General features: G+C 45.6%; 1 protein-coding gene across 1 annotated transcript in view; it reads left to right on the forward strand.

Annotated features, from left to right (window-relative positions):
• LOC135388287 (kinesin-like protein KIF11) overlaps positions 1-16,503 on the forward strand; it is a 37,010-nt gene that overhangs the window by 13,536 nt on the left and 6,971 nt on the right. Inside the window, exons 11-20 of the mRNA XM_064617726.1 lie at positions 1,323-1,436; positions 1,510-1,605; positions 1,675-1,882; positions 3,207-3,379; positions 4,762-4,887; positions 5,311-5,478; positions 10,265-10,363; positions 13,717-13,778; positions 15,204-15,303; positions 15,919-16,002. Coding sequence (XP_064473796.1) covers positions 1,323-1,436; positions 1,510-1,605; positions 1,675-1,882; positions 3,207-3,379; positions 4,762-4,887; positions 5,311-5,478; positions 10,265-10,363; positions 13,717-13,778; positions 15,204-15,303; positions 15,919-16,002 — 1,230 coding nt within the window. The remainder of the gene's footprint in view (positions 1-1,322; positions 1,437-1,509; positions 1,606-1,674; positions 1,883-3,206; positions 3,380-4,761; positions 4,888-5,310; positions 5,479-10,264; positions 10,364-13,716; positions 13,779-15,203; positions 15,304-15,918; positions 16,003-16,503) is intronic.

Consider the following 16,503-nt stretch of genomic DNA (forward strand, 5'->3'; position numbering starts at 1 on the left):
GTTAGGCAATTGCACCGGACCTTTCAGAAGATGACAACATCGACAACTTCAGCAGCAACGAATGGCGCCAGATGTCGTCGGTGACTGACGTGGCATGGATGAGGCAACTACAGAAGCCTACACTGATAGTAGTCCTACTCTCTCACTTGTCATTCCTCTGGTTCACTGTATGTCCTCACTGCTATCAAAAAAGGGGCCAAGAAGGCGGCACAGTGTCATTTGCTTCAAACCTTCTTCATAGCATGAAAACGAGGTTTACAGGCTCAGTTTCAGAATACTGGTATCGCCCCCTCCCGTGAAGGCAGTTTCCATCTGGGTAGGTTGTTGACACATGGTGGCAATGTGGGGCAATGGGAAAACTTAGATCCCAACACTACGAAGTGTCAATGAAGGATGGTTACTACAGAAAATTCTGCTGCTTTGTTCATTCTTTTGACATTGAAAGCGATGTTGACAACAAAACTGGGAATTGTTTGAACTTTCACCGCTTTCCCGTTCAAAACAGGGAAGCCGATCGCGACAGCGCTAGCCAGAGCGTCGAACCGAAACGTTTTTCGGTTTGTTTTGGGTTCGGCCATAAAGGATCGGTTAAATTAACCGGTTCACAGGCTGTAAACCGGTTCGAGGTTCTAGTATGCTACAAAATTATTGGTCCACTAAAAATGATAAGAGATTTCTTAGTTACGTGTTTTGTGCATTTATTTCTGTTTTTTGATCAACAGGACCCCCTTTGACTCCTTCCCCGAGCAACGTGCCGCCAATCTAGGCAGGCAGACCGCTCGAATACACCCCCCCATCACACACCAACCGGAACCGAACCAGTATCCCAAACCTGTACCCCGAACCGGTAACTGAAGTTGTTAGATCAGTTCGGTACTGGTTCAGTTCCAGCTAAAAATATCTTACTGTGTCCACAAGACTGCAATCGTTGTTGCCTGAACACATTGAACAGTTGGTGTTTCTGCATGAAAACCTGAAGTAATAAAGCCTATGCCGAACCACTTCTTGTAGCATCTCATTTAAGAAGCACCATTATGCTGCTGTAAACAAAGGTCCTACTTATGCTGTATTTGGTTTGGCATAGTAAACTATATGTACCATGCGTGAATACTATTAGTTACACCTTACTCAGTTCATTGCGTTGCACAGATAAAGGTTTTAAAGAATCTTTGTACATCGCAACTCATCCGCTTGTGGCACAACGTACAAACTTTCAATGTGACATGGCTCAACCTTTCATTTTGGCTCGTGCCACCGAGCAGCAGCTACAGGGATGTGTAAACACGTAGCTTGTGACATGGTCCAAATTATTTTACCTGCAGCTTTCAGAGTTGTTTACATCAACAAAGAAGGAAGTCGAGGAAAAGACTAGGGTCCTCAACGAGACCTCTCGAGACCTTGACGTTACCAGGGACATACTGAACAGCACTAAAGTGGTGCGTGATACCTGCCTCGTTGTGTTTTTTTTTCTTGGTGGGAGCGGTGATTCACTTAGTTTCTTCCCTTCAGGTTCTCCAGAAGACAGAGACAGAACGTAATGAACAGCAGCATCTGGTCAAAGTGCACAGTCAGACGGAGGTTGCCCTGTCACAGACCGCATCCACTGTAAGTGCATTGTGGAGGAGCTGCAGGCAGGTTGTATTAATAATTGCAACCTTTTGCCCCTTTCTACAGCTGGTAGCCGTTGCAAGAACGACAACAAAAGACATTGACCTGCTGCAGCATAAGCTGTGGAGGAAATCCGAGATTGACGAGGTGAACAAATCCCACCTGTCGAGCTTGGGTGATATGCTAGAAGGGAAGCTTGCAACCACGAGGCAACAGATTAGTGAAAGAACAGCATCCCAGAAGCTGGTCCTAGACGACATTGTGGGCTCTCTCCGTAGGTTCCTTAATTCTCCTTTATCGTGATGGCCATCTTGCATAGCCAGCATCACTCATAAATTGTTCATTGCATTGGTCATCTGTTGTGTATTGATTACTCCAGAACTTTTTGGAATAGTACCTATGTTCGTCTTGTTATCATGAGGGGAGGGATTGGGGAAACTCCTACACTGAGCAATTCCAATTTCATTGCGTATGCAACTTTTAAATGCTGCATAAGAGTCTTTTTCAAGCCATTCTGCCATTCAAGCCATTCTGCAAGCCCGCTTTATGCTGTTTACGATATACTGTCACTAAAGTCTACAAAGTTTGTGAGCTCATGGGCAACACTGTACTCTGGGCACTGCATGTTCCAGTAAATGTACTCCCAACTTTCAGAGTTATGTTCAGTAACAGATGGAAATATGTGCAGTTTCTATAAGAAAGTACAGGACATTCACAATGGAAACGTAGAAATGAGGAGATGCGCACAAAGCAGGCTGCATGGAACATGTTGACTAACCCTCAGTTCAGTTCATATCATTAATGCACTCATGCACAATACAGTACTCATACACAGAGGGACCCTTCTCTCACAATATGTTATTATGCTGGGTGAAAAGGTTCACATGTTTGAAGCAAAACATCGAATGAGCACAACACCACGAAATATTACACCATGAGGTATTCGAAATTATTTGAATTGGGCCTGTTCTGATCATTAGAATTCAATTCGTAGTGTAAGTGAAATATTCGTAAACTATTCGCAACGGAAATTTTGCTATTCACACAGCTCTAGCAGTAACTTGTACTGCTCATTGTCTGAAATAGCCTGTCAGTAGTTCTGCAGCCCATATTTCCTTGATTGCCGTTGAAAATGTTGTTCCAATGTTGTATTTAAAGGTGGACCATATGCTGCACGTGTCTCTTGCTTAGGATAAATAACGGCGTCCTGATTGCAGGCAATCGTGTCGTAAGCAGTACTTGTTACTTGTAAAGTGCTCCACTTTCATTTATCTTTTTGTTTGGTTGTTTGTTTTTGGGAGACTGCAAGGAGGAGAAAAAGATTAACATTGCCAGTGTTTGTTTGGGCGTCTGGTTTACTCATAGCGAGGAGGGCCATATACTGTGTGTCCATAATTGAACTGAAACATTGATTCATTGATTACATTTGTTTTGTGTCGCTCGTACGTACTCCTCCTCCTGCTCTCCTCTCCTTCTTTCCGCACCCGTACGCTGGTTGTAGCCGTAGTTGTTTCGCAGCATTAATGCTGAATATAAAACTATTTTGGTTGACCTAATTCTGGCTACTAATATAATTTTTTTATTAAAAAAACTACCAGGTGCTCTGCAGCAGAACATTCAAGAACAGTGGCATGCAGTGAAGACGTTTGCCTCGGAGACCAGGAGCCGCGAGGAAGAAACTGCCTCTCTTCACAGTAGTGTGTGTGCAACCTCCAGGCAACAAGCAGCAGAGGCCCTCGACAAGATGACTGCTGCACAGAGTGGCAGCCTTGTAAGTTTTCAGGTCATTGATGCCTCATGTGTGGGTGATACGGCTTGGGACAAAAATTTACGGAACTCCCCAGAATCACATTTGACCATTGGACTGCTGCTGGTGTGGATGGCCAGCACACTTGTTCGTTGACACGGATTTGTACCCTGGCCGATGGCTTGCCGCACATTGGCCAGCCTGCAACGTGGGAAGCTAGACCTATGAAGTCCTGCGGATATTGGGTTGGGAGATGGGGATAGCTGTCGGACTTGCTTTGTTTGATTGGCAGACAGAATGGCCTACGATTCTGCCAGTTCATCGGAAGGGATGCTCACGGTTCCCACTGATTTCTTGAAACCCTTGAACACCATGGATTTTGCATGTATTCCTTATTCTCGTGCAGCTGTTAGTACAAATTTACTTTTACTAACCACTACTGCAAACTGATTGCAATAGGAATCTGCGGCGGAAACCAGAAGCACAAGTAATGAATAACTCACTGCATTGTATTTATGTTTCTGAACAGATCACTACTGTGCAGTCATGTATTCTTTCATGTAATACCCGTAGCTTGTAAATTTTTCTGTGAAGGATTGAAGTCTCGGCTATGAACGGTGTTTTACATCCCAGGCAACGTGGCTAACCTTGAAAGGTCCTGAAAGACCCTTCAATTTTGAAAAAAAAAAGAAAAATTGAAGGGTCTTTCTAAAAGCCTTTTTTTTTGCAATAATAAAGCAGGCGGGGCTATAGCAGCACATTTACAAATTTTTTTTTTTTGCTATTTTTGTTGCTACACTGTGCATAGTGTTTGTTGGGTCTGTGGTTATCAGTGGAGATCTTCGTATTTCTGTAAAAAAAAAAAAAGTGAGGTTTGATTGAAAAAATAAATTTCCCTCAATTAAAAATTGTACAAAGCCTTCCTAAATGGCGGCAAAAGGTTCCGGAAGGTAATTGCAGCGTCCCATAATCCTCCAGCGAGTACGTCGCCAGCTACAATTTTTATCACTTTAGGTGAAACACCCTGTGTATATATGAAAGTATATGAAAGCTCCTGAGACCACTAGAACCAAATATCTCACAAAGAAAAGCAATTGCGTTTCTTTTGTGAGGAGAAGCAGATATTATACTTACATTGGTCTGTCTTGCGAGCTTCCCCAAATTTTACTCTTGTTTGCCTGCGAGTCCAAATGAAAGGTGAGGAGAACTTTAATTAGACTGCACGTACAAACAATACTGAAATGAGGAACTGCTTGGTGTATTAACTCGCCATGAAGATAACGTCTGTATTTCTTATTGCTTTTCGTTTCAGACGTTCAGTTGGTCCATCAAAAGTCGCTCGTGTAGTGCTAGGTGCACGTAATGAATCCCCTCTGTTTACCACCAAATGTGTTTCTTCCACTTAGGCACAAAACAAGGAGACTGTGGAGAAAACAAAGACTTCGATTTCCACAACAGTCGAGGGAACCCGAACAGATCTGAAGCATCTGGAAGACTTCTGTGAATCCCTTGTGGGCCAAGTGACAGAGGCTGTGAGTACCTACTTCAGTCCACCTACGTTTAACCTGCACTGGCCGTTTCGAGGAAAAATGCCGGAATGTTTAGGAAAATGTTGGTAACTGTCTATTGTCACCATTGCTGATATGTTGCTGATATGTTGCTGATATGTTGCTGATACGTTGCTGATACGTTGCTGATACGTTGCTGATACGTTGCTGATACGTTGACGTTAACTTGAGAGGCGTTACTTTTTTTCTCCAAAAATGCCAGTGCCATACTCTGTGCACTTTGCACAGTTGCTCAGTCATCGTACTTATGCTGGTCAGCACTTGGAGGAGTCACAAAGAAGTCACAATGCGAATGATATCATCACCCCTAATTGTGGTGCAGGTGTCAACTGTATTTTTAAAATTTGCTTCGCCTATGTTAGATCACGTTTCATTTATTTCCTTCAGTGTGGCCGCATTACACAGACTGTCGCTCATTACGGGGAGGAGGAAGCGAGCCTTCTCGATGCAATGTGCCACGAGATGGAGGAGACGAGCTCTGCCCTTGTTCAGGAAACAAATCTTTGTGAACAGCAGGCACAGCAGTTGAGCACGCTCATGAAAGAAGCTGACCAGGTAACGTTCGCCTCGAACATTGTTCTCTGGCGATATTGACTGGGAGGAAAGATTATAAATGTGGGAAATTATCACCAGGGAGGTCGTCGCGCTTACTGCAGTAGCATTATTGCTAGTGCCACGTGATTTTAAAAAATGGAACTGGTTGTCTGGGCATGAATAGAAAATACATTGGACATTTTAAGTATCAACTGAGATTATACGGTAGTTTTGTGTGCACTGTTGGAGGTCCTTTGATCAACAATGTGTGTTATGACTGATGTGATTCTTGAGATGTAATTGGTAGGGTAGACTCTTTATGTGAGTATAAGAACCCAATACAAGAGTATTGCCCTACTTGAGGTGCATGGGCATTCAGAGGGGTGGTGGCAAGGGGGGTCTTGGCCCCCTTTGGAGCTGCAAGGTCACTGGCTGCTGTCGCTTTACACTCTCAGGTCGTCACGGTCAGGTGTCACCGTAACAATCTGTCTTATCCACCCGGTCCCCTGCATATCGGAGGTTTTCTATTGTTGCCATCCTATTATCCAGTGTCTTTGTTACATCCTTTGCTTTTCCTTGGGAGCATAGGTGGGCATTTTCCTGCGGCCTCACTCATCCTCACCTCACGAAGCACGGACTTTATCAGCCTCACTCACCCTCACCAAATTTTCCTCACCAGTAACTTAACCTCAGTCGCCCTCACCCTCACATTCCATTTCAATTTTTTCCCTCACGAACCTCACTTCAGTGCATCGGGATCCCGAAAGGCCTCACTATCCTCATCCTCACATGCCTTCACCTCATGAGGCTATTCCCGACCCTCATGGCCTCACGTATCTTCACCTCATGAGGGTCCTCATCCTCACTTGTCCTCACCTCATGAGGGCTTTCATGGCCTCAGGAGTCCTCATCCTCAAGTGCCCTCACCTCATGAGGGCCCTCATGTCCTCAGGGCGCCTCACGTACTTTCGCCTAATGAGGACCCACATGGCCTCACGTGTTCTCATCCTCACGTACCTTCACCCCATGAGGACCCACATGGCCTCATGTGTCTTCAAGTCACTGGGAGACACGTACGTGAGCCTCAAAAGAACTTTCCGTCATGTTCACATGAGACGTCGGCGTTTATCTACTGTGTAGGTAGTTGGTACTAATGATACTGCGCGGCATTAAACTGTTTACAGGGTTTCGTGCTGTGCTTGGATAAATATGCTGACAGTTGTTACTGTCACAGTAAGGTTTAACGTTAGTGTTTGGCATCAGTAAAGTGGAGCCCGAAATACTACAGTGCAGATGTACCGTACGGAAATGATCGGGTGGTGGCGGGGAATAGTGCTTGAAGAGATCCTGTACTCGATTCTCAGAACCGTATGACGCTGCTGCCAGAATCGGAGGATACCCTCACAGCTGGAGTGTTTGGGCACAACGATGGTACTTAATCGCACCTGGAATCAGGTCGTGCCTTTTTGTTGTTTTTTCTTCTCCTTCTTTTACATTTCAAAGGCGCGCTACAGTCACGGGGATTCCAGTTTTCCTGGCTTCGTTTTGAGGAGACAAAGAAAGATTTTGAAAATTCTTACAACTCCATGATGAAAAACCCGAGACTGGGGAAAAGACTAAAAACAGACGACGCACACAAACTCTCAATTTCAACGTCTGTTTTTCGTCTCTTCCCCAGTCTCGGGTTTTTCATCATAGATCTTTTTGATTGTTATTTGTTTGTTCTGCTTTGTTAGTTCCTTCCTTAGTACTTCCTTCATTATTGCTGTCGCAGAGACTTTAGGGAGCCCGGTAAAGGCTGCTTTATATTGAGCTTTATGCTGTTAAGAACAAGAGATGCCAAAATAAAAAGAAAGCCTCGTTACATTCCCAGCAGCGGTAACATTTGTTTAAAAATAAAATACAAAAACGCCGCACATGGCACCTTTGGCACGACACAGCACGCGTGTGTCCAGTTGCAATCATTCGAAATTAGCGGGGGAAAGCAGCTGCACGCGCTTTCGAAAACGCGGTACAGGGCCTCTCCAAACGAGGCTGCTATTCCAGTAAACAGGCAGAAAAACGAATCCACAAGAGGTAGTGTGGCGCTCAAAACACGACTTCGAAATCGTGTTCCCTATCCTCGGGGTTTTATCTTATGCAACAACATAACGTGACCGCCTAAGAGAGTAATGACTTATCTGTAAGGTCACTTATGAAAAAGTCGCATGCCCCTTTGGAGTGAGATTCTTCATGGTAGCCTTCATACAGGGTGGTCCACCAACCCTGATAAAAATTCATAATAAAAAACGTAGGCCCTGGAGAGACATGCGGTGAAGGGATTTTTTTCTGCCAGTAACTTTTGTCACATATTTGTAATATTTTTATTTCATTTCAATTAACAGAAAGTTAATTTCTTGAATTGAACTCCGAAATTTCCCAAGGCAATCTAACGTATTCTTTGCGGAAATGGGTTCCCCGACGTCATTTTACTCAGTATAGCGCATAACCCCACTCGTAATGCAATGGCAATTGCCGAAATAAATTCGCCGAAAACCGTGGAAATGAGAGCCCTTGGCACCGCCTCTTTTTTGACGGCTCTAAGTTTGAGCGCAAAGCTGCGAAGAAAGGAGGTTACATTGACACGCCACTCGAGGGGGAAAGGGTTACAAACCCAACCCACAGAAGCGTTCCGCTGCCAGGTATCTGCTTTGCCCACGTCAGTTTCAGGGTCGCGCTCTTTTTCCTTTATTCGTGTTTTGCTCAGTGTGTTTGTTTGCTGTTAGGTGCGTACGCGGCTGTTTTCACTATGACTGCTGATAGCGGTCTCGTAGTTTTTCTGCACCACTTTATTATCATGAACCTGTATGTGTGAGAGAGAGAGTTGTATGCGCGAACGCCTGTCAGATCTCTTCTTTTTTCAATTCGTTTGTTTCAACATGCTACGGATTTCTTTACATTCAACACACTTCCTGTGTACTTTGATTAGGTTGTCATTAGCGTAAAAGCGTTCGAAGCGTTCGCCATCTGCTGCAATGCACAGGTGGACTCTCCGAACTGTATCTTCCACGGCCCTTTTTTATTTCGGATCTGTAAAGCCACGAGCAGAAAGCAGTGATTTTCCCCTGCTGGTCAGCCGGCGATCGTGGTTCGCTTTTGTATACTTCTTTGATGCGACCCCAGAGTTCCATCGGCGTTAAGTCAGGAGACCTTGCGGGCCATGACACTGGACCAAATTGGCCAGCCCTAGATTCACTAAATAAGCTACGCTGAAGCGTAGCTTATTTAGTGACTCTAGCCAGCCCACTTCTCACGGAACATGTGACGGAGCAGCTGTACTGCACGCCGCGCGCTGTGAGGTGGAGCCCCATCGTGCTGAAACCACACGCGGGTCTGTTCAGCAAGAGGCAGGTCATCAATAAAACTGAACACGGCATCTAAAATTTCGCTACAGTAGCGGTTGGCATTTAGGGGTCCCGTGAAAAAGATTGGCCCAATAATGGCTCCGTTATAAATCCCAGCCCATACATTCAATCCCCACTCGTACTTATGCTTGCAGCTCTGATTAGCTCTGATTCCTGCATTCACCGCGGGTGTTTATTCCGTGGGTAAGGCTTGTAACCCTTTCCCCCCTCGTGTGGCGTGTCAATGTAACCTCCTTTCTTCGCAGCTTTGCGCTCAAACTTAGAGCCGTCAAAAAAGGCAGAGCCAAGGGCTCATCTCCACAAATTTTCGATGAATTTATTTCGGCAATTGCCATTGCATTACGAGTGGGATTATGTGCTATACTGAGAAAAATAACCACAGGGAACCCATTACCACAAAGAAAACGTCAGGTTGCCTTGGAAAATTTCGGAGTTCAATTCAAGAAATTAACTTTCCGTCAATTAAAATGAAATAGAAATGTTACCAATATGTGGCAAAAGTTATTGGCAGAAAAAAAAATCAATTGACCGCATGTCTCTCCGGGGCCAACGTCTTTTACTATAAATTTCTATCATGGTTGGTGGACCACCCTGTATATGGAGGAATGAAACCTAAGAACGGAACATGGCGATCCTCGAAGATCTTCGAATTTCCATTGGCCCTTCGCGCAGAGTGATGTCATCTGCCGCACACCTTCCCCAAGCGAGGGGATACAGTGGCTTCCCCTTCATCCGTGAGGCCCTTCACGAATGGACCCATGACCTCATCCGTGAGGTTCCTCACGAAAGGCCTCACGGCCTCATCCGTGAGGTTCCTCACAAAGGGCCTCACGGCCTCAACCGTGAGGTTCCTCACAAAGGGCCTCACGGCCTCAACCGCGAGGTTCCTCACAAAGGGCCTCACGGCCTCAACTGCGAGGTTCCTCACAAAGGGCCTCACGGCCTCATCGGTGAGGCTCCTCACAAAGAGCCTCACGGCCTCATCTGTGAGGCTCCTCACGGAATACGTTGTACCCTCACGTATTGATGGCCTCACGACTACTGGCCTCATGGTGGCCCTCACGGTGGGCCTCATGAGGGACAATGCCTCACGACTGTCCTCATGAGGGACAATGCCTTACGACTGTCCTCATGAGGAACTTTCAGCGTGTTCTGGCCTCACTCACCCTCACCTCATCGTCGTGAGGTGAGGGTGAGGCGTCCTCATGAGTGAGGCCGCCCAGCTATGCTTGGGAGCTCTTTGCCCTCCCCTGGAACAAAATCCTGGGAATGCCCATGCCTAGGTGCATTCTGCAAAGCAGGAGCACGATGAGTGTCTTTCAGTAAAACTGCTCCCTCACCAAACTCCTAGAGAAGGTATCGTGGTCTACTATTTTTAGTCCAATTCCCTTTGTGAATTTCAGAAAATGGACTCTGCCATGGAAGCAGTGTACCATCAATTGAACGCCATGAAGCAAGATAGGAAGAGAGTGACAGCGATGGTGACAGATCATCTTGGCAAGGTATGTTTTCTGGACCTCCATAGTACATATACTTGTTTTTACCGCAGGGCACCGAGGGTAAAGCCTGGTTTTTCTGCTGCGGCAAATCTCAAATTGTGCAATTTTCAGCTGCATGTACCTACGCGTCAAGCCTCGTGGCGATATATGAAAGCGAAATCTTTTTTAACTTGCATGGCATAGAAGTACAGTATCTACAGGTCCAAAATACAGTTGTAGCTAAGCATCACATGGTACTTTACGCTGTTTTATTTGTATCATAAAATTTTTTTTAAAATCTAGACTTCTTGCCATACTAACCTTTGTTTCCCGGAGTGAGAACGTTTAGTCTACGACCTACTAGATTATAACGACCATGGCTACGTACCCTTTCCCATCGCTGCATTTGGAAGCTAGCGGTGGTGCTACTCATCGGCCCCGTTATTGCTTCCTCAACTTTACAATACTTTGTACTTCAGCTTACCTTAGTATTTTTGTACAAGCGGTGGATGTCCCATGGAAGATGTTTCATTCTAAAGTTGATTATCATCATTCTATGCGTTTTCATAGGAGCTGTTGCTATCGTCTGCTACGATAGTCGTAGGTCAGCTTCTGGGTGTTCAAAATTCAAATTTTCTTTGTCCAATCATGATGTAGATCTCGCACCCATGGCGGATCGTGTGGACGGCCTCCTCACAGCGGTTGCCAATTATAACATGGTCGTTATAATCTAGTAGGTCATGCTTTAGTCATGGCATGCCTAGCCATGAGGAATGCACTGGACAGGGTACCGCTGATGGGAACAAAACAGAAGTAGTAAAGGCCGGATGGATGCAAGATGTGTGGTGCATGTTTGTTGTCCTCCCGGTTATGTGGTGCGGAAAGGATGCTACGAGCCGTAGGAACAACCATTTCCGGCACCAAAATTGTGTTCCAAAATCGAGATTCATAGTTCCATGAAATTTCATGTACTAAAACCCCGGATTTGGGGATACGTAAACCCTGAATCCTGCCCGGAGTCGTGGAAAAGTTGGGCCCTTAACCATGGGTTGTTGCCAAGTGATACTTAGAGCCCGAAGTTTTCGGGAAATAATTTTTTTCCAGATTTGAGGGGTACAAATTTGGTAAATAGACATGTGATCTAAAGTCATGCGAATTCGGGTGGAAAAACTTTCAGTATGTTAAATTTGGGAAGGAATCTGGCTCAGTTACTCAATCTATCTGTACTGGTTTGGTACAAACGGAGACGTAATTACTTTTTTTGCCAAACACATGTGTGTGTGGAACCGCACAGGTGTCTCCGTGAGGGCAATTTGCCGGGTAAAAATCGGGTTTCGCAGTGAAGAGGCAACCTTCAATTCGAGGCGCAAATTCGTGGAAGAATCGGATTGAACCCTAAAACTTCGGGCTCTAGTAATGCTCACTGGGAAAGGGGGAGAAGCCGGACACTTCTTTCACACTCGGCATGCAATGACAATGTTGCTGTGACGAGAGCAGACTTCCGTTTGACTCTGATACGGAACAAAACTAATTGGGACTACAATACAATATACTAGTGACGTGGGACTGCAAAACAGCATGTACCGTATTTTCACGCGTACTGTATAAGTGCTTAAATTCGCGGGCTCAATAATTCGCGAATTTGTGAGAAGCCAGGATCAGGCAATTATTTGCGGAACCTTAAATTCGCGGTGCCGCGCTGCGTCCACCCTGCATCTTAGAGGCCATCCACCTTGAACTTCCTGAAAGAAGCTAGTAAAAGGTATCACAACTGGGTAACTCGTTCAACTTGACTTCCTTTTGAGCACTTCTGACTGCAAGGGATGCGATTAGGGGTCCTACTCTGTTCGTATCTGTGCCATTGCCCAATTGCCCTGTCTCCCGTCATTTCTGTCATCGCATCGAGCAGGTGCGATTGGCACTTGGTAGTGATGCGACAACTTTTCCAAAGGTCGATACGCGTGGCAGGGTGCATACGAGCTTGCTGGATGATCCAGACTTACAAGGAACCGGAATCACGGGAGGCTTACATCCGCGCGGGATTCATACGTGAAGGCGGGACTACAGTTTCCAGTTGCAGCGGCGAACTCAACACTTTGCGAGACAATGCAGTGTAACAGCGTAAGAAACTCCGTATACATAGGTTGCCCCAGCGTCCTGGGTTAAATTTCTTACATATTTCTTTCACGTATTTTTCTGTCATTGGTTCGAATATTTCGCGGGACTTTAAATTCGCGAAAAAAGGGCGTTCGCGAATTTCGCGAAAAATAGGTCCTCGCGAAAATTACTACTTATACAGTATTAGCCGCGGCTTATGCGTGATTTTTCTGTTTCGCGGACGCTCTGCGGCTTATCCACGGGTGCGGCTTATCTGATGGCTATTTTTCCCTGGTATTTTCCCCATACCCCTGATTAAACGAAAGGGCCGACAGTGCCTCATGTTTTTCGGAACAGGACCGCCATGCCAGTGCACGAACAATACCGAACAGGGGCGGGTCCACATTCGAGTGGACTGACCTTCCGAATGCATTCCCCCACGCAGCTTTAACAAAAGGGGCGACAGTGATTAATATCTCCTGGAACACCGCTAACTTGTCAATCCACAAGAAACTCGCAACAAGGGCACAATCCGATCATAGTAGCACACTAGAACTGATCTCCTTTGTTATACATCATGCCTACACCGGAATGTAGACCACAGGGTTGGTGGCCTTCCCTACGGTCTCCTTTGTCGGCAGACCCACAGGAAGGGTTCAATACACCTGACATCGGGATAAGACGTGGTCAGCTAAGCGTCAGCTCTCATTTGACCTGAGCAGCAGCATTCGTGGACACGGGCACGGCAGTTAGAGGTAAGGCATTGCTCGAACGAGGAGGCTCAGCTACGACAGCGGCTTCAAACTAAAAGTCGTCGACGTCGCGGACCAGTACGGGAACAGTGCAGCTGGCAGGGAGTACGGCGTCGACGAGCGTTGAGAGTCTCTATTGATTTTGTTTATGCATCACTGTTTTAGCGCACAAAGCAGTCGCGTCGTATTACCCGCGGCTTATCTGCGAGTGCGGCTTATCTGCAAAAACGTTTTCAAAATGTATCTAAAAACGAATCCTGCGACTTATCTGCGGTGCGGCTAATACGCGTGAAAATACGGTAATTCATTGTTAGGGTTTCGGAACCTGTGTAGAATTGAGTAAAATAGAGAAAATGCCAGGCAACCTGTTGCTTTCATCTGCCAAAGTAGCACGCTGCTGCTTTGCACATATGAAGGTGTGCTCTGGAGCACCGTGATGGGGGCATGCCTCATTGCAAATGCTCTCCCAAGATTGTAGCACCGTCCATATTTGTAAGTCTCTGCACTATTCTGAATCATTACTTCCAGGTTGCCGACAGCAGTTCAAAGGCTACCGAGCTACAATCTCTGTTCACCATTAGCGCATCTCGGTGAGTTTGCAACATGCTTGCGGTGTTATGTCTACTTCTGCAATGTCCAAAGATAAGTAGTAGACAATTTGGTGTTGGGGGTTAGAACGTGCACGTTGCAGCGATGTCGGCTGCCATTTTCTGGTGCGACACGGAGCAAATCAGGAGTGTGTTCACTGCCCAATTTTGTTGCCCAGTTTGTTGGGTGACCACGTACTAGTTTTTCTTTCTGACTGTCTAGGAGGGGGTAGATATAAAAGCCAACCAACGGGGATGAAACCATTGAATGAGGAGAACCTGCAACGGAGCACTGTCCGACTGTTGGCACTTCGTAGCGTGTAGGGTAGTTGCGTTTTAGGCCCTCCCGTGTGGTGTTTATTTTATGGTCAGAATATTTCTAGACAAAATGGTAGAATACTCCTTCCGTGCTGCATTCTCTCTGGAGAGTAAGTTGTGTGACGAAGTTATGTGAGTTTGCAACTGATGACATCATATCTTTCTTTTTTTTTTCTTTTTTTTCGATGGTGAAACACTTCTCCATAAAAGGCCTTACTTTGATTAAAAATTAATGCTCGCATTAGCCTACCTACAAAACTTCATTGAAGCATATTTATATTTTACTTCAGAGTGAGATGTTTTAGTTGAAGGTTGCTTCTGCATTTGCCGCAAGTAGAGTCGCTAAGTAAGCTACGCTTCAGAGTATCGACACTGAGGCAAAAGGGAGAGTTGGAAACACCACGTTGCACAATGTAAAAAACCTGAGACTAGGGAACACGAAGGGACAGACACAACACGAAGTCACAAACACAGCTGAAAATTTTACTTCACATACAAGAAATATATACAAACAGAAGGGAAGGGAACAACCAGTTGAGGACAAAATAGGAGGTCATTTCGGGGGATCGAGCAGTCTGTTCAAGGCCGGACCGAGGATTACGGATGGGTTGCTGACACAGTTCCCACAAGAAGTTATGAAAAGGCTCTCTCTCAAAAGCCTTCTGTGAGGGCCCACTTCGGATGTCTTTACAATTGTTTCATCCCATAGAGGGAAGCAATCTGAGCATTCTTCCAAATGTTTTGCAATTTCAAAGTTTGAAACTTTTTTTTTTTTTAGTTTTTAATGAATGCTCTCTCAGCAGCTTGCTTGCTTCCTAGCCATTTTTTCATTGCCACTTTGTTGTTTCTGTTTGTCCTCCAACGTCATCCATGGAGCGCTATTCGAAGTGTTGTCTTTTTCACAGCCGAACTTCATCTTCATATATTTCTACTGTCAAAGTACAGGTGTGGCAGGAGGTCAAACAGAAACAACATGGCGGCTCCAACTCTCCCTTTTGCCTGAGTGTTGATACTGTGAAGCATAGCTTACTTAGTGACTTTGGCCACAAGGGCATACTTTGCATAGCTGGATTGCACTGACCTTGTGTGTTATCTATGCTGCTGATGCAGTGCAAGGCAAGCCCATACTTCCATGGCGGCCACATTTGCGTCGGACTGTTCGTCCATATGCACAGATATCAACACTGCTGTTCAGGATCGCACAGCTGAGGTAAGAGGGGCAGTTCAAACAACTCTCCGATTTTTGGGCGTTTGGGGCTTGCATGTTTCTGTGATCCCTAATTGTAGTCTGCCTCAGCCATTTCATTTTTCTTTACATAGAGAGCAGTTGCCTCAGTTCTTTTTTTAAAAAATCTACAGTTATTTCAGGGGTGCTTCTCGCGTTTCACATGACCATGAGGTGCGAAACATAGCGTCCTCTAGTGCTGGTATTGGTGGCTGAATTTGCACTTTGCCAATTTTAGTTGTTTTTTTTTTCCTTCTTCTTCTTCTTTATGTGTGTTGGGCGATTAAATGGGAAAAGTTTTATGGGGACAGGACCTTATGCATGCGTGACGGATCTTGTGTGAGAGACAAATGTGAGGTGACAGCAGTGTCATTGCCAGTCTAATGCACAACTCAGTTCAGGTAGTGACAGCGACCTATGTGCCTGCGACACTACGATGGCAAGAGACATATAAGGTCATCGACCTCAATAGGTGTGAGCATGTTGCTTCATGTGCATGTTCAGTGACATTAATCTTCTGCCTTTCTACTTTGTTGACGTGGTCCTGACAAGCAATTTTGAGGACTTGCAGCTGTGACAATTGGATTTCCTTTACTGCAGCTGAAGCAAGCTCAGGCAGCAGCAGATGCTGCACTTGTGGCCCTGGACCGAGAAAGCACGGCTCAGCTTGACAATCTGACGCGGGTAAGCAGCACCACTTGTCTTGTGTGGGGGAGGGTCTTCCAGAAGGATCGGTGAAATAGTTTAGGAGCTGATACTCAGGGAAAGCATGGCGTGCATTGCAATTTGTATAATGCTGCATGAAGGCTCTTAATACTAATTATCATTAGACATATCTAATCTCTTAATTCAAACTGTTTGAAGCATGTTTTGAACTGTGAAACTGAATATTGCACGCTGTGAGAAAAGTGGAGCATAAAACTTGCTGGCAAAATGGCAAGCCTGGAAACGGTTGCATGATGTGTGCCAGGGATATACAAACTGGAAGGAGGGCATATCCTCCATTCAGTAGGTACAACAGCATGAGCTGCTACTTCACAATGTCTGCACTGCTTGTGTCTTACTTCTTGGCTGTGCCAAAAATTGTGTAGGAGCTCCTTTGCCTTTGCAAATTTTGAGGGACCCTGCCCTACATCGCAGTAGTGAATGCAATGACTCTTGCATCCCGAAAGCCCCATGATCCGT

The sequence above is a fragment of the Ornithodoros turicata genome, chromosome 3, assembly GCF_037126465.1.
Source record: "Ornithodoros turicata isolate Travis chromosome 3, ASM3712646v1, whole genome shotgun sequence".
NCBI classification, from domain to species: Eukaryota; Metazoa; Arthropoda; class Arachnida; order Ixodida; family Argasidae; genus Ornithodoros; species Ornithodoros turicata.